The 26,046-nt window shown below is 40.5% G+C and overlaps 1 protein-coding gene and 1 long non-coding RNA gene across 9 annotated transcripts in view; one reads left to right on the forward strand and one right to left on the reverse strand.

Annotated features, from left to right (window-relative positions):
* Positions 1–7,986, forward strand: part of PLD1 (phospholipase D1) — a 204,939-nt gene extending 196,953 nt beyond the window's left edge. For all 7 annotated transcript variants that reach the window (XM_027061438.2, XM_027061439.2, XM_053221207.1 and 4 more), the window contains one exon: positions 1,102–7,986. In XM_027061438.2, coding sequence (XP_026917239.1) covers positions 1,102–1,326 — 225 coding nt within the window. In that variant the 3' untranslated portion in view covers positions 1,327–7,986. The remainder of the gene's footprint in view (positions 1–1,101) is intronic.
* The window catches only part of LOC113599769 (uncharacterized), a 58,106-nt gene that overhangs the window by 16,003 nt on the left and 16,057 nt on the right, over positions 1–26,046 (reverse strand). For both annotated transcript variants that reach the window (XR_008297823.1, XR_003420662.2), the window contains exon 3: positions 24,578–24,789. This is a non-coding gene — a long non-coding RNA (uncharacterized LOC113599769). The remainder of the gene's footprint in view (positions 1–24,577; positions 24,790–26,046) is intronic.

A 26,046-nucleotide genomic window follows, 5' to 3' on the forward strand; every position in this document is an offset into this window, starting at 1 on the left:
TTAAGAATGTGTTTTTCTTCTTCATGACTGCCAGAGTCCCTTCCAGGATGGAGAATTCATCATTCCTAATGAAACATGACAATCTACATAGCCTTATTTCATACTGAGGACTCAAGGCCATGATCAAATAGGTCATGTGCATGGAATATTTTAAAATGTAATTTTAGGGGTGCCTGGGTGGCTCAGTCGGTTAAGCGTCCGACTTTGGCTCAGGTCATGATCTCACAGTTTGTGAGTTCGAGCCCCGCATCAGGCTCTGTGCTGACAGCTCCAAGCCTGGAGCCTGCTTCAGATTCCGTGTCTCCCTCTCTCTCTCTGGCCCTTCCTCTCTCGAGCTCGCTCGCTCTCTCTCTCAAAAATAAACATTAAAAAAAATTTTTTTTAATGTAATTTTAAAAATGCAGTGCACAGCCTTGTTTGGATCCTTGGGGGGAGGGTAGGATAGCAGCTATAGAAAGCATTTAGGGAATAATAATAGGGAAAATCTGAATATGGACTATATCTTAAATGACTTGGAATTGATTTTCTGAGGCATGAGAATGGCATTGTGGTCATATAGGTGCATCCTTATCCTTAATACATGCTGAAGTGTTCAGGAGGGAAGTATGCTGATATATGAAGCTCATTTTCAATTAGCAAAATAAGTGTGCAATTGATAACTTTCATACAGGTACAGATATGAACATTTTTGAAAATAAAAAGCTAAGAGAAAATATAACATGCAATTTTCCTCTTAGAGCAGAACCTCCAGTGAAATTGGGGGAATTATTATCCATATTATCCAAAAACTTAACCTTAGTGTGGAATAACATCAGTGGAATTCCTGTACCACTAGCTTGACTTTATCCTGAAGTCAATGACTTGTGTAGATCATATAGAAGGATCTATCTATGACTTTTTTTTGGATGGAAACAAATCTAGTAGTTTCTTTGGAGCAAATAAGAGAAGCAATTCTTCAGTGAGGTCTGTGCTGTAGCATAAAACTAATACGTGTTTCATAAAGCAAAGATTTTGTCTGTTGGAATTAGTATTTTTCCATAAGGGGATATCTTTCCTTTTAGACTTAATGACCTAGTTTCTTCCCATTTGTGTTTTAATCAGGTGTTCCGGTGCCTTCCCAATGATGAAGTACACAATTTAATTCAATTGAGAGACTTTATTAGCAAGCCCATATTAGCAAAGGAGGATCCCATTAGAGCCGAGGAAGAACTGAAAAAGATCCGTGGGTTCTTGGTGCAATTCCCCTTTTATTTCTTGTCTGAAGAAAGCCTACTGCCTTCCGTTGGAACCAAAGAAGCCATAGTGCCCACAGAGGTTTGGACTTAAGGGTTCTATTCATTTGCAGCTCAAGGACTCCCACCTTGAAAGGTACACTGCACACACAGTGACTTTCTGGAGACCCTCACAGCCAAAGCCAGCCCTGATGCACTATTGTATCCAACCCACAGACCCTTTGGATTGGCTGGGCAGGGCTGTGGTCCTACTGATAGAAGGATGCTGAACATCAGGTGGGCTTTATAATTCCTCATGCTTATCCTTGTAAAAAGGGACTGCATTCTTAATGGTAGCATATGCTCAACAACTTAAACACATACTCAAATTCCATGATGTACATCAAAATGCATTTCCTTTACTAACAAGAATTTACCTGTACCTGTGATCCAGGTGGCCAAAAATTGTCTAAACCTTTTTGTTCTCCTCTGACCTTCATTTATGCAGCTGGTGACTGCTGGACCTACCCTCATTTCATAGTGCATACAGACACCGTTTGAGACATCGTTTAATAATAGAAGATGTTGTGAGGCTGCTTCCAGGCTCTTCAAGGTTACTTGAGATACCCCTGCCCATCTGATCCTGAAGTCATAGTGTTTACTCACCCAAGATGTGGGCCTTATTCCTTTTCAGTGACTGAAGGCACAGGGCAGATGCTATGTACATAGCAGCCCACGTTAGGCACTTCTGATAACATTGACACTATAGATCTTAACACCACAGAGGAATAGGAAGGAATTAAATTTGGTTATTGAGGCAGAGATTTCACTTTGCTCCAAAGGCAGTGACAAGATATGTTCTTTTGATAGGGCCCACCTGATCAAATTTGAAAACATATGTAGGATATTTCATTACACAGCAACTGATAAAACTCAGAGCATGCAGCCTTCAGAAACCTCCAAGGTGTCAGCAGGGATCTGATTCAGACAAGAAGAGGAGATTTCTTATAGTCCTGGAAAATGTCCTATCATCCTTAGCTGCTGGACTGATTGAAATTTGAGTTTCTGCATTTGAAAATCAGACCAGTGAATGCATTTTGTCTTTCAAGAGAATCAGAGGCTTCGTAACTCCTACCACATTAATAAGTTAGGAGCCTAACCTTAGTTGACATTCAGCTCTCTAGCTATGTTATCTTCTTTAAGAAAATAATTGATTGCAAAAGATGTGCTACTTAACTTGCATTATTCAATATACATTAACATTCCACCAGGCTTCTAAAGAGGTTAGGATCTTTATTAATTCACATCGTCCTGGTCTATGAATTGTTCTGGAAACCCGTTTTTCCTTTCTGAATTCTAGCATACCCTTTGGTACACCATAGCTCTAATTTTACAAAGCAGAACTATTCTTCTAGCCTAAAGAGCTGATGTAGGTTCCCAAAAGGCCTGTGCTCATAAAACATGGTGTGGGGGCATTGATCACACACGTATGGATTACCTGGGCAGAACCTCATTTGAGCCATTCTTCAAAGAGGCAAGGACCCAATCCATTTTCGTGGAGCTAATAGGCCAATGGAAAAGGTTAAACAGGAGCACAAAGTCAATAATCTGGGTGGGTAGGAGAGAGTGTCACACTCACAAAAGGATTTCACAGCCAGAGAACATTTCAGACCAATGAGGTAGAACTGTGCTTTATGAATAAATAGTTTCTCAGATAGCTGAAGATGGTGAAAAATGACTTCATTCTATCGCAGCTGTACATAAGACATTTGCTATTTATGAAGTTTAGATTGGCATTGAAAGTGCTGAGTGTATATGGAATACCTAAGGATGTCTTATAGTTTACTTTTAAATATTTTGTAAACTGTAGAACAGTCAACATGCTGGCTTTTGATTTTGTGCAAGATGCTCCTTTAACACCATGAAAAATAAAAGCCTAAAAGCACCCCTTCTCTTTTAAAAAAAAATCACATAAGCCAACCTCTCCCCATTTTATAGATGAGGAAACTGAGGCCCAGATTGTTTGAAGGACTCACTTGAGTTTCACTCAACTGAGAGATGGTGGAGGCAGGACTAATGAAATTGCTGTGGTTCATTACTGGCCTCTCCCTTGACTTCAACATTGTCCAAATGCAAGGAGATGCAGTAAACAGATTTCAGGCAGGAGATGTCGTGTGATGTACTCATGTGCTCATCTGTCTCCCCCTGCTTGAATGTAAGCTCCACAGGGCAGAGACTTTGCCGTGTTTTGTTCCTAGTGTATCTGCAGAGCTGAAACAGTACCTGGCACATAGGAGGGGCTTAGTAACTCTTTGTTAGGTGAATCAACGAAGTCGAGGGGAGAGCTAATGAAATGACAGATTTATGGAGTCTCAGACAAGAAATCTTACTGTTGGTTTCAGTGGCAAGTTTTCTTTCCCCTGCATCTCCTCAAAGGCAAGATGTTTATCTGCAAAGATGGGAGGCTACTGGCTTTACTTGGCGGATATTATGGAACATTCCACGCAATAGTTGCCTATTTGCAATAGCAGCTTACATAGCGCAGCATTCTGCAGAAGTCACATGGAACGTGGACACGAGGTGTACTGCACGGCCTAATTACCCATCATCCCGACACCGCTACTACCTAATAGAAGTTCAAATACTTTAACATTGCAATACCTGATATCAACTTTAAAATGCAAAGGATTCAAAGCCTTGCAAAGGCTCAACATTTTATGAATCTGCTCAACATTTTAAATTGACTGTAATCCTCTGAAGCACCTATAAATGCTGTACCCAATACTCTGATCATCTCTGTAATAATTTTGTTTTCAAGAAGGAAAAAAATCCTCTGATCATACGAAACGAATGGTAGAAAGTAGGGTAGCTAGCAAAGCTATTCAGGTTATCCAAGCTTAGTTGTTGGAGGATACTCAACATAGCAGGTCTGATGCAGGCATTTGCTCTGTATTCAGTGTCCACTCGGTGATTTACCCTTCCTTGTAATGTTCTTAACTCTCAGCTCTGATGCATCATGCAGAGGCTTGGAGAGGTGGCCATTAGATAATCGAGGGGCACATTGTAATACAAAATAATGGTTTTATTTTACTAACACCTTTGGAAAAAAATTTCATCTGTAGGTAGTCAAAAACATGAAGAGTTAATCTCTTATGTAAAAACTTGAGCAATTGTAATATATCATGAACGAACAGTCTCCCAGAGGAAAACGGCAAGCTGAGAAGCCTTTCTGCAGATTAAGACCATCTGCGAATAAATTTGTGTAGACTTGAAGAACCTACACTTCTTTCTGCATCTCCTGACTCCTCCTTCCTTCAGCCTCTGGCCCCATGCAGAGCACCTCCTTATTATGTAAAACGTTTTAGAGGACAAGGAAAGAGTTTCCGGGGAAAAAAAAAATTAGGCCTCCACGACGAATCTGCATTTTAACTTCTACTTTTAAGTGACTGACAAAATATTATTATTTTTTTTTAACAGAGGTAATCGTTCTTTTTAACATCCCCAATCTGATGTGGCACTTGAGCCTTTTCTGATGTCTGTCACCCTCTATAGCAGGGTAAAGAGGATCCTTCACATCTTTTCATCCCTCTCTACTCTCTCTTGTATAAAACGAGCAAATGCTAAAGGACTTTAAGTGTGCTTAGGAATATATTTTTTATTTCCTTGCAAGATCCTCTGAGACCAATTACTACTGGCAGCTTGGAAATTTAAAATGGATGAGCGTTGAGAAATTCTTGAATCTAGAAATTCACTGGAAAAGGAATTCATCAACATCTCTCAAAAAGTTGCAGGTGAAAAGTCAGGGAATTTACATTATTTTTAGGGGGGTGGGCAGGTACCATAAAATGATTCCTAATGGCATTCAATTCACACGTGAGATAGTACAGACTCTGACTTGAGATTGGAAGCATTCATGAAAGGAGCCAAACATTTTATCGCTTAATTTCTTACAGGTTATTTTTTGCCCTAATACTATTTTTAATTTTTAACTTAAAAAAAGTCATCAAACACAAGATAAATGAAAATTTGTCATGCTGATCATTTGGAAGGTGTAAAGTCAGAGACTAGAATGGCAATTCAACCAAAATCCAGGCTTAGTTACTCTTTCCTATCCCCAAGCAACTATAATTGCTCGCTTTATTCTAGATAAATGCACATAAGTGAATGTCACCCTAATTCTGCTCCCCACTAGGGAATAGAACATCATGCCCTCCTAATGTATATCTACTCGGATCCTTCACACAAAATAGTCTGGGCGAAAGGTACAGATCTTCTCGTAAACTGTTCTAAAACCTCATAACGAAGTATTGCAGTTGGAGCACATGTTACTGACACAGAAAACATACTTGGCAATGGACATCCATTCAGAACATTTAGATATTCTGGACAGAACTCAGGCTCCGAGCCTCACCTCTACTGCAGCACTTGGCAAACCAAGCGGGGCCTCCTGTTTTTGTAAGTAAAGCTCTATTTGAACACAGCCATGTCCATTCATTTACATGCATTCATGACCAAATGATCCACAATCTTAAAATATTCACCATCTTTAAGAAGAGCCTGCTGATCCTTCCTCCAGAGAGAGCAGAGAATGTCCAGACAGAGTACCTCAACCAAGCAGATTTGGATGAGTTTTAACCTCTTCCATAAGAAGGTTTTCAAGTCTCCCTATCCCAGAGCCCAACATATGACAATGGATTTATTCTAAGAACAAGGTCAAGTCCTTCCAGGAATAAAATCACATGGTTTTTGGTTCTGGAAAGAGATGTTGTCAGCTAAAGCAGGCCTCTCCCAGCTGAGGACTTATAGTCATACATGGGTGACAATGTTTGTAACTCAAGTGTTCAAAAAAAAAAAAAAAGACGATGGATAGGCTGAAGGATTTGTGTTGAATGAGAACCATGAACTCAGGAGACTCAATTTCCCCTGAATTTTCCATCTGTGAAGCATTGGAAATGATATGTGTATCCATTCCCTGCTTCACAATCAATGCTCTCTACACCTGGTCCCTTAACTGCTTTTTTAAAAATGTAAATACTCATTAATTAAATAATTAAAAGTGTGAAATCAGCAGTGTCCCTTCATTTGCAAACCAGATTCCTCATTCTGCACAGAGGTTTTTGTCTCAAGTCTGACCTTGAGACAGAAATGTGTGTCTGTGGAGTTCTACCCCACACAACAGTCATGGGTCCCCATGAAGGTGAGCCTCAGAGTCTCAGCATCCTCTGCAACTCCCAGGCCTCTGTCACTTATGAGGTATGATGATGTAGTGATGTGGCGAATTTCTTTTAAAAGACCAAGACAGCGGTGCCTGTGTGGCTCAGGTCACGATCTCACGGTTTATAGGTTCAAGCCCTACATCAGGTTCTGGGCTAGTAGCTCGGAGCCTGGAGCTTGCTTTGCATTCTGTGTCTCCCTCCCTCTCTCTCTGCCCACCCCCCTGCTCGCTCTCTCTCTCAAAAATAAACATTAAAAAACATTTTTTAATTAAAAAATAAAAGACCCAGCCAGCTTCTAATAAGCACATATTTGAGCAAAGCCAGTGGGAGTGCTGGGGTGCATCAGTGAACAGACCAGGTGGCCCTTGATGGTGCCCACATTCTAGTGAGTTGGGAGTGCCCAACAACTGTCTTGGCCGGGGCCTCTTCTAAACACTTTACATGTTTTAGCTTATTCTGTAGCTTTGTAGTTCCATATTCAGGATGTCGTCATGGCCCTAAGGCTGCCTTTCCCCCCAATTCAAGACTCTGGAGGCTTACATACAACTCCCATGTGCATGAGGTATAGGTGTGGGACTGAAGCAAACACCAGTGGGAAAAGCATGGGCTTCAGCATTCAAGAGCTCACCCCAAAGCTCTACCCTGCCACTTGCCAGCAGTGGGACTCTGCGAGCAAATCATCCTCTCTGAAGTCTTCAAATGCAGTAATAAGGACTCAGCCAGGGAGGCCACGGAGTTACCTGAGTAAAAGCACAATGCCCCTCACACAGTAGGTGTTTTTGATCAAGCTGCAGCAGATGCCTTTCATCCACTTTCTGAAAGTTGAGGCAGGCCATCTTGAATGGAGAGGACAACACACCCCATGCCCACATCCATAGTCTGAACTTCTTTCACACTTCCAGAAGGCAAGAAAATGATAGTAACTTCTAGATCATTTTATAATTTATAAAAATGTTGAATCACTATGTTGTATGTCTGAAAGTAATAGGATATTATATGCCAACTATACTTCAATTTGAAAAAATAACTAAGAGCTTAAATGTCCATCAACTGATGAATGGATAAAGAAGATGTGGTTTATACAATACAGTGGAATACTACTTGGCCATGAGAAAGAATGAAATTCTGCTATTTGCAGCAACATGGATGGAACTGGAGGCTATTATGCTAAGTAAAATAAATCATTCAGAGAAAAACATATCATATGTTTTCACTCATATGTGGAACTTGAGAAACTTAATAGAAGACCTGGGGGAAGGGAAGAGGAAAAAAATAGTTTCAGAGAGGGAGGTAGGCAAACAACAAGAGACTCTTAAATACAGAGAACAAACTGAGGGTTGATGGGGGCGGGGGAGAGAGAGGAAAATGGGTGATGGACATTGAGGAGGGACTTGTTGGGATGAGCACTGGGTGTTGTATGTAAGTGATGAATCATGGAATTTACCCCCAAAACAAAGAGCACACTGTATACACTGTATGTTAGCCAATTTGACAATAAATTATATTTAAAAAAATAAAAAATAGATAAATAAACCCAGAAAAAAATAAAATAGATAAAATAAATGAGAATAATACTAATCTCTAAGTGGAAGTTCTAAGCTGGAGGGAGGGCAGAGAGAGGTGTCTAAGGGGAGGAAATAATGGGTGGCTTTCTCCAAATTCCTATCATGCTTGCATTGTTGGTCTCCTACATGGCAGAAATAAACCAAAAGTTACGAACTGATGCCCTACAGGCCAAAGAGAGAGTGTAGATTTCTTAAATCTGTTTCCACTTTTATTTGGAGAATGATGGTCTTTCCTATTCTAAATCTTGCTATAATCCAAGGCAGAGGTTATAAGCTCAAGGCTCACAGGCTGCATCAAGCTCATGGGCATATTTATTTGGACCACATAATGTTGTTTAAGATTGTGAATTAGTTGCTATGTATAAAAATTGAGAGATTTCACAGAACGTTTTAGGTTTCTGACTTTCATGCAAAATCAGAATATCTAGGAACAGTGGGCCACATGGCATCCAATCTTGTTGGTGCCAAACAGCTGTCCCCTTCAGACGAGGCATGTGCTGTCTAGGTCCCCATTGTCCCCACCATTCCCTATTGTTAAACCAGGGCTGGGCTTATGATTTGCTTTGACCAATAGAACACGGCAGCAGTGACACTGCAACATTCAAGCCTATGCCCCAGGAAGACTATAGCTTCCACTCTTATCCTTCTAAAATGCTGTCACCAAGTGAGGAGAGACCAAGCCAAGAGAGAGGACCAGATTACAGCCAGCACCAACTACCTGACATGGGGGTGAGGCTGGGCTAGATCACCCCGACCCAGTCGAACCACCAAGGAAACAAGCAGAAGAACTGCTCAGCTGAGCCCAGCCAAAATGGCTGACCCACAGAATTATAAGCAAGTAAAACAGTCACTGTCATAAGCCCCTACGTTTTGGGATAGTTTGTGACCCAGCAATAGACAATTGATAGCCAAGCTTCTTCGGGGTATTCTGTTTTTCCTTTTTCACATTGTAGTTGCTCTACAACCTACTGCCATCTGGTTTCCAGTCCCTCTACCTAAAGTGACCTACCTATGGTTCTTTTACACTTTTTATTACGATATAACATACCTACAGAAAGTGCCTATGTGATAAATAGGCAGCTTGATGTTTCTTCACGAACTTAACGTACACAGCTCAGCAGCACCCAAATCAAGAAAGGGAAGGGCCCTTCTGCCTGTTCTAGTCACCACCAATTCCTTGACTTCTTGAACCATAGATTAGTTTTGCCTTTTTTCATATCTCACTGGTCTTTTTCGACAAAGACACATTCCGTCTTTATCTCACTAGGCCTCTCTGAAGCTTTCCTTGGCTTCCAGGTGACTGGTCACTCTTTAAAATCACTATGGCTCCCCTTTCTCCATTTCACATCTCCAGGTTAATGCTCCTAAGTCTTCTGGTTGTACACAATGCTCAGGTGATCCCACCAACTCCTGCAGCTTCCCTGGCACCTGTGTGTTCACATGTAGCCCAGTTTACTTAGAACTCACTCTCAAGAGTGGGTAAAGCAAACAGGGACGGGCAAAGCCAATCAAGAGTGAATTAAAGAGGGAGTAACCACTGAAGGCAGCAGGGCCTGATCCTGCTGGAACCCCTGAAGGCTGGGGAGGCTGGGGTTCTTATCCACAAGCTTCCACTTCTCATTGGTCGAATGTTTACCCGGGTGGTGCCCCAAACCCGGTGTTTCTGGAGCTTCCCTGCAGGCAGGTTCAGCAAGCTGCTGTGGGTCAGAGAGCCAGTGGAGAAGCAGCAAGAATCCCATGGAGCAGAGCTGCAGCATGAGGAAGTCCTCAGAGACAGGCTGAGGACTTTTAGAGTGGAGCATCAACCGCGCCCCTCGCACGGGCCTCTGCATTTTCGTGATGTAGTCATTTTCATCCTTTTTTTTAGAAGCATGTAACTTCCCTGAAGGCAGTGATCATCTGACTTTTTCCATGCTCTTTAATCACCATGAAAAGCACATTATTCAGATTATGTGAAAAGTGGATTGAAAAGTTGCAGTCTCTACCTTCTTCCCCCGAGTCTAAGGGTGCTTATGATACATGGGATGCCTTGGGCCAATCCAGAAAGCACCAAGGAGGACCCAGAGGAATGAGTTGGTTTTATGTGCTCTGGTAAGATTTGGATTTCTAAATTTTTCTTTATTATTTGTTAAGTCTCATTAAAAAAAAATGTAGTTAAAGCTGTCATAAGGGAACTTTTAAACATGAGGTCAAAATCTCATTTCAAAGATCATGGAAAATTAAAATTCAATAGTTTTCCCCATGATATTTGACTATTCATTTGATGGTAGCTTAAAGGACTCGTTAAGAATTACACCAGATAACTCAGTAGGCAAACACTGGGTAATTTGTGGAAAACAACAGGAGTCCTTTTTAAGTGTCTTTAAAACACACACACACACACACACACACACACACACACATTTCTGGAGCCTCGTTTTCATAACCCTTCTTAAAATACTTACATGACAATGCACTCCCCTAGATAAAGACACAGGAACCCCAAAGTGAAGTGAAAATCAGGAAGTTCTTGATTGGCAGTTTATATCATCTTCCCTTCACCTGGCAACTTACCTGCTTTTTTGCCTAGAACCCAGCTCTATCACAGACTCTTTTTTGTTTCAAAATTCATCTGAGGGGTCCCTGGATACAACTCTTCTTTTTCTATCACTGTTTCAATGCCCTCTCTTTTTAAGGTCTGTGTTTTGGGAGGGGGGGAGCTCAGAGGCGCCATAGTAGGAAAACCCTAGGCTTCTCTCATCCCATGAACACAACTAGATAACTATCCAATCATTCTGAATATCCCAGAAATCACCCCGAAGACTGGCAGAACAAACTCCACAACGAAAGAGAGAGAAGAAACCGCATCAAGGAAGGTAGGAAGTATGGAGACATGGTTTGGGGGAGAAAGAGATTGAGGGTGTTGTAGAGGGGAGGCAGCCCTGGTCTCAGAGAAAGGCAAGAGAGGAGCACCCAGGGGAATGCACAAGGAGAAAATTTCCCCAAAGCCATTGGTTGGGAAAATGAGAGAGGCTGATTTGGGGGAGTTCTTGAAACAGGTGGGGCTTCAAGACTGGAATTTTAGAGGCCGGGGACTAGGTCGGGTTAGAACCTTGAGGGCGCTGCACTGCACCTGGGAGAAGGCAGGCAAACACCCCCGGGGCAGGCAATGTGGAAACACATCGGGCATACAGTGGGGAGGTTACTGGCTCTTCTCGCAGTGTGTCCATGGGAGGTTGTGTTCATAGAGGCACCTCTCTGGGGACAAAGAAGCCAGCGGGTGTCATTTCCCTCCCCTCCACCCTCAGCGTAGGCGCGGAGCCATCTGCAGCGGGCAGCGGGGACTGACACTGGCTGCCTAGCCTCCTTGTTCCGAGTCCCACATCCCTGTGCTCTGGCATGACTGCCCTTCTCTTTCAAACCCGCATCCATCCCAGTGTGGCAAGATGCTCCCCCGGAAGACCAGCGCAGGTCCCTGCCACACCATGTCCCTAAAGCCTGGAGCTTTAAAAGTCAGCGGCCTGGCTGGGGTAGAGCCCCAAGGCACAGCACTGCTCCTGGAAAGAAGGCAGGCAAAAAATCCGGAGGCAGACCGCATGGAAACAGCAATCTGAAAAACACCTGGGATACACAGGAAGGAGATTATTCACTCTTTTTGGAGTGCTTCTCTGAGAGCAGCAAGGATGGAGACCCCGCTCTAGGGACAAAGGAGCTAACTGGCTCCATTTCCCTCCCCTGCTCCTCAGCAAAAGCACAGAACCACCTGTGGTAAGCAGTGCAGTGCCGACACTGGCTGCCTAACCTGCTTGTACCAAGTCCCACACCCTGTGCTCTGGCGGGATTGCCCTTCTTGGTCATGCTGGCCTCAGTCCCAGCACAGTGGGTCTCTTCTCCGGAAGACCAGCAGAAACCCCTGGCCACACCACGTCTCCTGACCAGAGATTTCTGCAAGGCTTTGTTTCTAGTAGAAGTAGTATCAGGTCTCATTTCACAAGCAGACCAGAGCACACCTAGTTAAAACTCACCCCACTCTGGCCAAGGACCAAACATGGCCCACAGCAGGCAAGGAGACTAGCAGATGACTACCCTGAAAGAGCAGCTAAAATCACAGCAGCAGAGTGCATGCAGCACACATCAGAGACACTCCTTGAAGCACCAGGCCCTGGACACTATATGACCTCTTCTTCATAAAGCCATTACTCTCAGGAGCAGGAAACATAACAGGCTTTTCTAACACAGAAGAAGACAGAGGTTAGACAATTGCCAATATGGAGGAATTCGTCCCAAATGGGACAACAAGATAAGGTCACAGCCAGAGATCTAAGCCAAACAGATTGAAGTAATATGCCTGATGGAGAATATAAAGCAACAATCATAGGGATACTTGCTGCGCTTGAGAAAAGAACGGAAGACTTCAAGACTTCCTTAGCACAGAGATAAAGGAGTTAAAAACAATCTGTCAGAAATGAAAAATGTAATAACTAAGATTTGAAACAGACTTGCTGCAATGAACACAAGGATGGAAGAAGTAGAGAAATAAATGATATGGGAGATAAAATAATGAAAAATAATGAAGCTGAACAAAACAGACAAAGAAGAATTATGGAACACAAGAATAAGGGAACTCAGCAACTCCATCAAACATGATAACATTCTTATCATAGGAGTCCCAGAAGAAGAAGTGAGAGGGAAAGGGGCAGAAAATTTGAGGAAATTTCCTAATCTGTGGAAGGAAACAGACATCCAGACCCAGGAGGCACAGAGAACTCTCATCAAAATCAACAAAAGCAAAAAAAAAAAAAAATCAACAAAGGCCAGCCAACAAGACATATTATAATTAAATTTGCAAAATATAGTAATAAAGAAAGAATCCTAAAAGCAGCAAGATGAAAGAAGCCCCTAATTTACAAGGGAAGACTCAAAAGGCAAACTGCAGATCTGTCCACAGAAACAAGCCAGAAGAGAGTGGCATGGTATATTCAACATGCTGAATGGGAAAAAATATGCAGCCAAGAGTATTCTATCCAGCAAGGCTATCATTCAGAATAGAAGAAGAGAGAGTTTCACAGACAAAAACTAATGGTGAGTTCATGACCACTAAATGAGCCCTGCAAGAAATATTAAAGGAGACTCTTTGAGTGGAAAAGAAAGACCAAAAGTAACAAAGTCAAGAATGGAATAGAGAAAATCTCCAGAAACAATGACAAAACAAGTAATAAAATGGCACTAAATACATATCAATAATTACTCTAAATATAAATAGACTAAATGTCAGCTGTGCTGACAGCTCAGAGCCTGGAGCCTGCTTCAGATTCTGTGTCTCCCTCTCTGTCTCTACCCCTCCCCCACTTGTGCTCTGTCTCTCTCTCTCTCAAAAATAAATAAAAATTATAAAAAAATTGAAAGTGAGGGAATGGAGGAACATTTATCATGTGAATGGACTTCAAAAGAAAGATGGAGTAACAATGCTTATATCAGACAAACTATATTTTAAACCAAAGACTATAACAAGAGATGAAAAAGGTCACTATATCATAATAAAGAGGACAATCCAACAAGCAGATCTAACATTGTAAATATTTACGCACCCCAAAATATAAAAACAATTAATAACAAATATAAAGGAGCTCACTGATAATAATACAATGATAGTAGGGGATCTTAACACCCCCTTACAGCAATGGACAGATAATCTAAGCAGAAAATCAACAAGGAAACAGCAGCTTTGACACACTGGACCAGATGGACTTAGCATATATATTCAGGAAATTCCATCATAAAGCAATAGAATACGTATTCTTTTCCAGTGTACATGGGACATTCTCCAGAATGGATCACATACTAGGTCACAAATCAGCCCTTGACAAATACAAAAAGACTGAGATCATACCACACATACTTTCTGAACACAACACTATGAAACTTGAAGTTAACCACAATAAAAAATTTGGAAAGACCACAAATATATGGAGGTTAAACAACATCCTACTAAACAATGAATGGGTCAACCAGGAAAGCCAAGAAGCAATTTAAAAATACATGGAAACAAATAAAAATGAAAACACAACAGTCCAAAACCTTTGGAATGCAGCAAAAGCAGTCCTAAAAGAGAAGTACATGGCAATTATAGGCCAACCTTAAGAAACAAAAAAAATCTCGAAGAAACAATCTAAACTTACACCTAAAGGAGCTGGAAAAAGAACAACAAACAAAGCCTAAAGCCAGCAGGAGGAAGGAAATAATAAAAATTAGAGCAGAAATAAATTATATAGAAACTAAAAAAAAACAATAGAACATATCAATGAAATCAAGGTTGGTCCTTTGAAAAAAATTAATAAAATGGATAAACTCCTATCCAGGCTTGTCAAAAAGAAAACAGGACCCAAATAAATAAAATCACAAATAAGAGAGGAGAAATAACAATCAGCACTACAGAAGTACAAACATTTTAAAAGAATATTATTAAAAACTATATGCCAACAAATTGGACAACCTGGAAGAAATGGATAAACTTCTAAAGCATAAAAACTACCAAAACTGAAACAGGAAGAAATAGAAAACTTGAAAAACTGATAAGAGAAATTGAACCAGTAATCAAAAATTTTCCAACATATCAAAAACTCAGGACCAGGACCAGGTGAATTCTACCAAACGTTTAAAGAAGAGTTAATACCTATTTTTCTCAAACTATTCCAAAATATAGAAATGGAAAGAAAACTTCCAAGTTCATTCCATGAGGCCAGCATTACCCTGATACCAGAACCAGACAAAGACTCCACTAAAAAAGAGAACTACAGGTCAATATCCCTGATGAACATGGATGCAAAAATTCTCCATAAAATACTAGCAAACAAAATCCAACAGTACATTATATGATCAAGTGGTATTTTTTCCTGGGCTTTAAGGGTGGTTCAGTATTCACAAATTAATCAACAAGATGTATAACAATAAAAGAAAGGATAAGAGCCATACAATCCTTTCAATAGATGCAGAAAAAGCATTGGACAAAGTACAACATCCATTCATGATAAAAACCCTCAACAAAGTAGGGTTAGAGGGAACATACCTCTAACACAAAATACCCACAGCTAATATCCTCAATGGGGAAAAACTGAGAGCTTTCCTCTATGGTTAGGAACAAGACAGGGATGTCCACTCTCACCACTGTTATTTAACATAGTTTGGAAGTCCTAGCCACAGCAATCAGACAACAAAAAGAAATAAAAGGCATCCAAATCAGCAAGGAAGTCAAACTTCCACTATTTGAAGATAACATGATACTATTTGAAGATAACATGAAACTCCACCAAAAAATGGCTAAAACTGATACACAAATTCCATAAAGTCGCAGGATACAAAATCAATGTGCAGAAGTCTGTTGCATTTCTATACACTAATAATGAAGCAGTAGAAAGAGAAATCAAGGAATCAATCCCATTGCCAATTGCATTCAAAACCATAAGATACTTAGAAATAAATCTAACCAAAGAGATAAAAGATCTCTACTCTGAAAACTATAGGACACTTATGAAATAAATTGAAGATGATGCAAAAAAAAATGGAAAGACATTCCCTGCTCTCAGATTAGAAGAAAAAAATATTGTTAAAATGTCTATATTACTCAAACGAATCTGCATATTTAATGCAATCCCTATCAAAATACCAACAGCATTTTTCATGGAGCTAGAACAAACAATGGAAACAATGTGGTTCCAAGATTTGTACGGAACCACAAAAGACTCTGAATAGCCAAGGCAACCTTGAAAAAGAACGGCAAAGCTGGAGGCATCACATTTCTGGACTTCAAGTTACATTACAAGCTGTAGTGATCAAGACAGTATGGTACTGGCACAAAAATAGATGCTTAGATCAGTAACACAGAATAGAAAACCCAGAAATGAATCCACAACTAAACAACCAATTGATCTTTGACAAAGCAGGAAAGATATTTTTTCCATTGGAAAAAAGACAGTCTTCAACAAATCGTGTTGGGAAAACTGGACAATGACATGCAAAGAATGAAAATGTACCACTTTCTTACACTATTCACAAAAATAAGTTAAAAATGGATGAAAGACCTAAATGTGAGACAGAAAACCATTAAAATCCTAGAGAAGAACATAGGAAATAATCTCTTTGACCTTGACCATAACAACTTCTTACTAGATAGGTCTCCTGAGGCAAGAGAAACAAAAGCAAAAACAAACTATGGGGATTTCATAAAAGTAAAAAGCTTGTACACAGCAAAGGAAACCATCAACAAAATGAAAAGGCAACCTTCAGAATGGGAGAAGATATTTGCAAATGACCTATCTGATAAAGAGTTAGTATCCAAAATATATAAAGAACTTATCAAACTCAACACCCAAAACACAAATAATCCAGTTAAGAAATGGGCAAAAGACATGAATAGACGTTTAAAGGAGACACACAGATGGCCAGACATACAGATGGCTAACAGACACATGAAAAGATGGTCATTGTCACTCATCATCAGGGAAATACAAATCAAAATTGCAATGAGATATCACCTCACACCAATCAGAATGGCTAGCATTAACAACACAGGATACAAGAGGTTTTTGTGAGAATGTGGAGAAAGGAGAACCCTCTTATACTGTTGGTGGGAATGCAACTGATGTAGCCACTCTGGGAAACAGTATAGAAATTCCTCAAAAAGTTAAATATAGAACTACCCTACAGTTCAGCAATTGCACCACTAGGTATTTACCCAAAGGATACAAAAATACTAATTTGAAGGGATACATAAATCCTGATGTTTATAACAGCATTAACAACAATAGCAAAATTATGGAAAGAGACCAAATGTCCATTGAATGATGAATGGATAACAAGGAAGTGCTATATAAATATAATGGAATATTACTCTTCTATAAAAAAGAACGAAATAATGCCATTTGCAAAAATGTGGATGGAGCTAGAGAGTATTATGCTAAACAAAATAAGTCAGTCAGAGAAAGACAAATACCACATGATTTCACTCATGTGGAATTTAAGAAACAAACCAAAAGATCATGGTGGGGCAGGGGAGAGACAGAAAGGCAAACCAAGAAACTTAACTATAGAAAACAAATTGATGGTTATCAGAGGAGAGATGAGTGGGGGATGGGTTAAATAGGTGATGTGAATTAAAGAGTGCACTTGCTGTGATGAGCACCAGGTGTTGTATGGAAGTGTTGAATCACTAAATTGTATATCTGAAACTAATATTACACTGTATGTTAACTAACTGGAATTTAAATAAAAAGGCAGGTGAAAGGAAGGAAGGAAAGAAGGAAAGAAGGAAAGAAAGAAAGAAAGAAAGAAAGAAAGAAAGAAAGAAAGAAAGAAGGAGGGAGGGAGGAGGGAGGGAGGGAGGAAGGGAGGGAAATGAAAATCCTCATACCATAGGACTGCTTGAGCGATCTCACAACATGGCAGCTGGCTTCCCCCAGAGTGAATGGTCCAAGAGTGAGCAAAACAGAAGTCATACATCTTTTATGGCCTAGTCTTGGAAATCATAAGCCATCATGCAACAATATCCTATTGATTACACCAGTCAGCCTTATTCAGTAGGGGAGAAGACTATACACAGCAAGAATATCAGGAGGCAGGTATTACTGGTGTCATCTTAGAGGCTAGCTACCACACACATTGGCCATTATGCTCCTTTCCCCACCCCCACTCCCACCGGATTTCTTGTTTTCCCAGGTAGATATTTGGTTATTGCTCTATTTTTTTTAAGTTTTTTTTTTCATCATTTATTTATTTTGAGACAGAGAGAACATGCACAAGCTGGGGATGGGCAGAGAGAGAGAGGGAGAGATAGAATCCCAAGCAGGCTCCATGCTGTCAGCACAGAGCCTGATGCGGGGCCTGCAATCACAAACTAGTGAGATCATGACCTGAGCTGAAATCAAGAGTTGGACCCTCAACCGACTGAGTCACCCAGGCGTCCCACTCTATTATTTCATAAGTTGGTTATTTGGTGATAACTCTGCATCCTAGAAGATGGACATTACCTTCCTGGCAAAAATTCCAAAGACTTTGTCTTCATAATCACACTGAGTTCTATTATACGAATTGTTAAACGGTTGTCAAAAACTGCCATGATAGATTTCTATCACGATAGATTTCCAATACCTGGAAAAGAAGTCCATTGTATTCAGGAACCTGAATTCTGATTAAGCCATGGTATTTCTTGTTCACTGAAGCCAACCTCAACTCTTCTTTCTATTCTTATAAGTAGTGGGATCTGTTTCACTTGACCTCATTTTTCAAATATACTTGCAAATAACATATTAGTAAGATACCTTGCCTTTTTAGAGGTTAAGAGAGTTAAAGAAGAGAGAAGCATCTTCTTTGATATTTTAATAGGTCGGAGAAAGCTACAAGTACAGTGGTTTCTAAAAGGAATGTTGTATTACAAACAGAAAATGGCCATTATAACAGCTCTGAAATGATATTATATGAAAAGCTTAAATGATAAGTATTCTTTTTGCTTCTGTGGCCCTTGCATTTTTTACACATGAAGACACGGATGCACATCAAATAAAATATTAATGATCATAAATAATAGCAATACAATAGAGAACCAAATATTCAGTTCTCATTAGGAAAAATGAAAAGAAAGAATTTAAATTTACCCCTGCCATTTTTTATTTATTGAAGCAAAGATGCTGTTCAACACAAATGCATCCATTACCATCCAAAGCGAGATACAGATGAGCACGGAGCATCTGAAGGGAAAGTAAAGTCACTCAGCCTGAGAGTTTCTCCCATATGTTGGCCAGAGAAATAAATTATTGAACCTTACCTGAGTTTGTATAGTTACCACTATTGAGGGCCTCAGTACAGAAGCAAACTACTTCAACATAATTTTTATCTTGGCTACTCCTTTTATTTTGAGGTGCCCAGAGTATCTGAGGGAGTGTCTGAGACCTCAAAGAGCTCTTTGTTCCTATCCAAAATAAGCACATGAGGAATGTTAACAATCTCCTATGAGGTTGTATGCACTACTCAACTTGTGTCCAACTTAAGGCAGACACAAGCCAAATGACCATCAATTTATTCCTTTGGCAAATGGCACCAAAATCATTAAACTGCAAGATTTTTTTTTTTTTTTTGCCTTGTTTGATCTCTCCAGAGATTTGTAGTTGGGAATAAATATTTGAAGGAATTAAAGACAGGTAATGTTAGTTGAACATCCATTGTAAACTAAACTTCTGATTTTACTGTGGAAGGTAGGACTTGTAATAGAGAGTACATAAGACAATAAGTGAAAATGCTGTGCAAATTGTAAAAAACAGTATAAACATAAATCATGTACCCACAGCCAGATATTCGTTCAGAATTACTTCAGGATTTCCGAGACCATGCACCCAACCCAAGACTCCTGCACTTTCTCTGATAAAATAGATCTCTCCAACTTGATATAAGGAGTCACGACCAGGAAAAAAATTGGGGCCTCGGATGATTTGGAGTGTATGTGTGGGTATTTTCCCCATAGACTATGCTGCTATTTCATTCACCACTTGAGGACGTTCATTCATTAGAGTGTGATATTGACCAGGTAAATGTACAGAAGAGCAGTGTAATGCCATCAACTAGTTTACCCTTCTCCAGAGAGCTTAAAACATTTCCAAATATGATCCCAGAATAGCTGGGCATGCTCATGGTAGATCAGAGCAGCTGTTATTTTTCACACTTTATGGAGCAGAGAACTGAGAGATTAAATGACCTGGATAAAGTCTAAATAATGGGTAGAGAGAAAGGAACAGACCTCCCATATATTTAGAGTTGACCCCACAAGGTTGAGGGAGTAAGTTCAGTTGAAGCAGCCTATAAACTGTGCTGTTTCCTTTCACTCCCCCACACTATCAGGCTACAAAGAATACCAACTTCAGCCCAAGTTTAAATGCTTCACTGACCTTTCTTGACCTTCTCCTTCCCATTTTCAAAAATCCCAATGATCTCTTTGATTCTTGAATCTTATCCTCAAAGTATTTGGGGAGTTTTAAAAACATATACAGTTGTAACTCTGAAGGAAAACAGGTCTATTTGCTAAAACAGTCTTTAGACAAAGGCAATGTTATTTAATAATTAAGAGAATGGACGCTGAAGTTAAATCCTAGCTCTGTCAATATTTTATTGGGCAGTATCTTTGGGTAAATAACACGATCATTCTAAACCTCAGTTTCTTTTACTACACAAATATTTATTGAGCACTTACGTTGTGTGAATCCCTGTGCTATGTTTGAAAGAGACTATTATGGGAAACATGGTAAGGGAATCTATAAGAAATGAACAATAGGATTATTGAGTGCTTTTGGAATTAATACAATAACAGATATGGAGGGGATTTTTGAGAATCCTAAAAAACATACACATACAACAAATACCTTAATATTATATTTCATTACTCTCTACCTATCATCTACCAATCCTCTGTTCACTCCCACCTAAACCACAGAGATTTTTCATTGTTTTTTACTGTTAACTAGGGTCATCCCATTGTCCAGATAGGTAGCTCTTCTAACACCTTGACCTCTCAGTATCTTGACCTCTACTCCAATGCTTGTGAAGTTCACCTTTACTCCACCTTAGTCATCCCTACTATGACTCATAGACATGGTCGGAAGTGATTTTCAGGTTTTTAAACTATATGTGTTTTTATAATTATTTATTTATTCATCAAATATTGAACAAGGGTCTTCAATGCCTTGAGCACTATTCTGAGTCCTGAGGATACAGTGGTGATCAATACATATCTGGAGGCAGAGGGAAAGGAGACAGACAATCAGGAAGTAAAAGAAAAAGAAGAGAATTTCAGATAGTCGGAAGTCCTAAAAGAAAAGCAGAGGTGTTGTGAAGTGAATAATAGATTTGCAAGTCTTAGAAGAAAGAATGTTATGTTAGTAGAATGATTAAGGGAAGGTCTCTCTAAGAAAGTGGCATTTCAGAAAGATCTGAGTGGTGAAAGGAGTCATCCATGTGAAAACAGGTGGAAATGTTTCAGGCAATGGGGATAGCAAATGCAAAGTGTCAGGCAGAATGACTCTGGTGTGATTAAGGAGCAAGCAGAAGGCCAGCGTAGCCGAAAGTGAATGAGGAGATAGTAGGAAATGACATTGGAATCACAGCAAGGGCAGGCCAGGTTGAAATTTTACATCTTAGTTAAGAGGTTGAATTCTGTCCTAATTGCTAAGAATCCATTGGAGGATTCTAAGTGGGTTGGAGGGGTACTGATACAATACATTTTTAAGAGATCATTTTGGCTGGTATAGAGGACAGGAAGGCATAAAATGGAGTGGATGATGATACTTACTTGTCATAATTGGTGTTTCCCCAGTGGTGGACCCTGCACAATGGACTAGGATGCAGGTAATTTGCTGGGGGGTAACCCCAGAAAGCTCAAGGGGAGAAGAAGGAAAAGTGAGGCAGGGAAGGGGAAGCACCAATATGAGAGCATTTGTGAGTAGGCTATGGCCGTGAGCAGCAGGCTCAGTCCTGCTTCACAGGTGTCACATGGAACATAACTCTTGTAAACCCTCAAGCAAAGCAGCAGAGATGCGTGAACACTTGAGAAGCTCTCAGTGCATACAGCTCTCTATCACAGCTTTGGGGGAAGTCAAAGGTAGGTTGTGATTGTCAGGTGTTTTTTTTTTTAATGTTTATTTATTTATTTTGAGAGAGACAGAGATAGAGAGAGAACAGGGAAGGGGCAGAGAGAGATGGTGGGAGAGAATCTTAAGCAGGCTCCACACTACCAGCATGGAGCCCAATGCGGGGCTTGAACCCACGAACCATGAGATCATGACCTGAGCTGAAACCGAGAGTCTGACACTTAACCGACTGAGTCACCCAGGCGCCCCTGTGATTTTCAGTTTTATGTGTCAACATGGCTAGTTAGTCCCCAGTTATTTGAACAAACATTCATCCAAATGTGGCTGTGAAGGTATTTTGTAGATATAATTAAAATTCATAACTAGTTGACTTTCAGTAAGGGAAATTATCCTGGATACTCTAGCTGGACCTGAGTCCACCAGTTGAACGGCTCTAAGAGCAAAACTGATGCTTTCCTCAGGAAGAAGAAATTCTGCCTGCAGAGGCAAGAGTTTGTACCTAACAGTTCCAGTCCATCATTCCTGATGGCCTGCTCTACAGACTTCAGCCTTGCCTTGCCAGTCCCCACAATTGCACAAAGTAATTCTTTGCAATCTCTTAATATATAATCCCCTAGGGTTTTGAACCCCGACTGATAGGAAGAAAGAAAGAAAAGAAGGAGCCACATTGGTCATTTTAACAGAGAGCATTGAATGTAAGTATTAACTGAACAGTCATTGGAGGATTGTTGATAACAAAGACCAAAGGTTAATACTGAAGTACCAATTCAGCACATTGAATATGTCCTGCCACTTCTTTCTGACCTGCCAAGTTTCTGTGGAGAGGTCTGTGGCAAACCTGATCTGTCTTCCCTTGTAGGTTAAGGGCTTTTTTTCCCTTGCTGCTTTCATGATTCTTTCCTTGCCTGAGTATTTTGTGAATTTGACTATAATGTGCCTTGTTGATGGCTGGCTTTTGTTGAATCTAATGGGAGTCCTCTTGCTTCCTGGATTTTGATGTCTGTGTCTTTCCCCAGGTTAGGAAAGTTTTCCGCTATGATTGCTCAAATAATCCTTCTACCCCTTTTTCTCTCTCTTCGTCTTTTGGGACCCCTATGATTCTGACATTGTTCCTTTTTAACGAGTCACTGATTTCTCTAATTCTTAAATCTCCCTCTTTGTTTCCGCTTCATTGTTCTCCATAAGTTTGTCCTCTATATCACTGATATAGCCTTTGCCTCATCCATCCTTGCCACTGTGGCATCCACTCGAGATTGCAGCTCAGTTATAGCATTTTTTATTTCATCCTGACTTACCTTTTATCTCTGCAGAAAGGGGTTCTAATCCGTTTTCAACCCCAGCTATATTCTTATTATCGTGATTCTAAATTCTGGTTCAGACATCTTGCTTGTATCTGTGTTGATTAGGTACCTGGCTGTCATTACTTCCTGTTCTTTCTTTTGGGGTGAATTCCTTCATTTCGTCATTTTGAAGGAAGAAAAGGAATTAATACAGTAAAAAAAATTAAAATTAAAAAAATTAAAATTAAAAATTAAAAACAACCCCCCAAAAACCAAATAAAGGATGCTAGATCCTAGGTGTATTCTGGTCTGGTTGTTTCAAGGAGCTTGATAGAATAGAGAAAAAAAGGGAAAGATAAGAAAAGAAAAGAAAAAGGAAAATGTTTGAAAATTTGAAAAAATGAATATAATGAAATAGAATAAAATGAAATGATGGAAGTAAAAAATAGAATTTGAAAATTTTACAAAAAAGTAAAAAAATATAGTAGGAAAAAATTAAAGAAAAATATCTTTAATGGATATGGAAAATAAATGTTTTTCTCTTTCTGTATTCAAGAATAAGAAAAAAAAATTGAATAGATAGACCAGCAAACAGAGTGAAGTATGATTGAAATGACATCGGTTTCCCCTAGAAGTCGAACTATGAAGCACTTAATAGTCCGTAAACTAAGCCGGCGGAGAGACTTGTGTTCCTGAAGAGCGAGATTGGCCCAGTTGGGTGGGGCTTAGTGTAATGTCTCCGTTCTCCACTAGATGGCGCTGCTTAGCTTACTGGGTTGATTGCTGTAGGTGTGCATGCGCATGCGCTGGAGGGGTGAAAATGGCGTCACCCAGATAACAAGTATCTAGTGTGAGAACTATGTGCTCTCCCCGACCAGCAATCGGGTACCCGTCTTTTGTCTCCGGCTTCCGTCCCCTCTCCGCTTTTATACTGTCAGTGACCAAGCCGTCACGTTGCCAGGCGGCACCTCCCTCCGGAGTTTTATCTCAGATGCGGCTGTGTTTCCCAACCCGTCTCTTCTGAGGGACTGCAGCTTTGACCCTCCCAGACCTTCAGGGGGAGGGTCTCACTGAGCAATGACCAGGTGCCAGCCGCACCCAGGAATGTTCGCGGGACTGTGCTGCCTCTGATGCCCAGAGACTGCGGCCGGGTGCCAGCCCGCCCCAGAAAGAGTTCACGCGATCGTGTAGCAGCAGCGTTTCAGGGATTATGGAAAATCACAACACACATCTGGCGCCAGGCTTCACCCTTAACATTCTTGCTCCAGCACCAGTGAATGTGGTTGTTCTCCTGGGTCCCCCGGGGCCTTTGCCTATGGGGAAGCTGCGCACAGCCTTTACCAAATGTCCTCCCAGCGGGGGAACCGCCTCTCCCCTGTGGCCTGAGGGCTCCGAGGACCGCATTCTCTGCTCCTAGGGATTCGCCCTTCCTACCAGCGCACTGCCAGGTAGAGCTGCTGAGTTTCAGACTCTGCACTGTTTATAGAGTCTTAATGGAATTTAAACCCTCTCCTTTATCCTTTCTCCCTTTTTTGTTCAGTCCCTTGCATACTCTTGTTTTTTCTCTCCAGCTGCTTTCAGGCAGGAGGGATGTTTTCCATACTCTCCCCCCCACCCTGTCTCAGTCTTCTCTCCTCAAGCAAAAACAGCTCCCTGCCCTCCGGGGCTTTCTCCCCCAGTTCACTTCTCCCCACTGCATACCTGCTGAGTTCTCTGGTTCAGGTTGTGCAGATTGTTGTGTTAATCCTCAAATCAGTTTTCTAGGTGTGCAGGATGGTTTAGTGTTGATCCGGCTGTATTTCAGGGACGGGAGACGCAAAAAAAAACTTCCATGCTGTTCCGCCATCTTGGCCCCTCCCTCTGTTCTTGAACTTCAGGTAACTTGTTGGGCTTCTTTTGCTTGACATGGTTATCTGTAAGATTCATCCAGCAGTGGTCGTTCATTATTTTTTTATTGCTTTGCGGTTTTCTACTGTATAAATAAACTATATCTATTCTTCTGTTAACGGACATTTGGGTTGTTTACATCTTGGGGCTATTATTAATAAAACTTCGATGAACATTCTTGTATTTAAACAGCATATGTGAAACAAACCATGATCGGACAGCGGTTGGCATTGCCAGCTTTCTCGCGTGGAACTGAGCCAGATCCTGTGGCTGAGCAGCAGAGCAACATGGGTGCTAAAGGTAAGCAGGTGCATGGGGACCATTCACTATGGCTGTAGGCGGATTTGGAAGTGTAGCGAGGGCCATTTGGATGGTACATCAACAGCATTGCTATACTACTCGATAGGGACATTTGGAGGTTTAAATGTGGTAACGTATATAGAGCATATAGAGATAGTGATTACTCAATAAAAAAGGTCGTTTTTATTATTATACTAAAGTTATAACCTTAGACTTTTAAAGCAGCAGGGCTCAGGTGGTACAGTACAGTTATTTAGAAAGACCTTTCCAAAATAATACCACATCTGCTACCCTATCCCATCACTCTTCTATTGTGCTGTGAAGCCTTTATACTCAAAAAATAATTCACAGACCAACAGCTTCAGCATCAACTAGGAAGATGCTAGAAATGCAGGATCTTGGGCCCCACTGATCAGAATCTGTATTTTAAGAAGTCCCTGATTGATTCTATGGAAAACAGCATTTTGATAAGCACGAGCTTTAGGCAGCACATTGGAATCACACAGAGAGTTTTAAAACTTACGTATTTCAAATTTAGTGGACAATTGAACTCTGTCACAGAATGTCTTTTAACCATGGCATGAAATACACTTTAGGAAATGCTGATTTTTACTTAAAAATCAGCTTTAAGATTAGAATTAAAGATACAAAATGTAAGTAGAGTTTATCTTTGGGTGGTGGTCTTATTTCTTCTTTTATTTTTCTTTTTTATGTTCTTCTTTCTTTCCAAAGTTTGTGTTTAAAATTTTTTTGAATTTTTTTAACGTTTATTTTTTTTTGAGAGAGAGACAGTGTGCGAGTGGGGGAAGGGCAGAGAGAGAGGGAGACACAGAATCTGAAGCAAGCTCCAGGCTCTGAGCTGTCAGCACAGAGCCTGATGCAGGGTTTGAACTCACAGACGATGAGATCATGACCTGAGCTGAAGTCAGACGCCTAACTGACTGAGCCACACAGGCGTCCCTCTTTCCAAAGTTTTTATAACA

Source organism: Acinonyx jubatus, chromosome C2, assembly GCF_027475565.1.
Source record: "Acinonyx jubatus isolate Ajub_Pintada_27869175 chromosome C2, VMU_Ajub_asm_v1.0, whole genome shotgun sequence".
NCBI lineage: Eukaryota > Metazoa > Chordata > Mammalia > Carnivora > Felidae > Acinonyx > Acinonyx jubatus.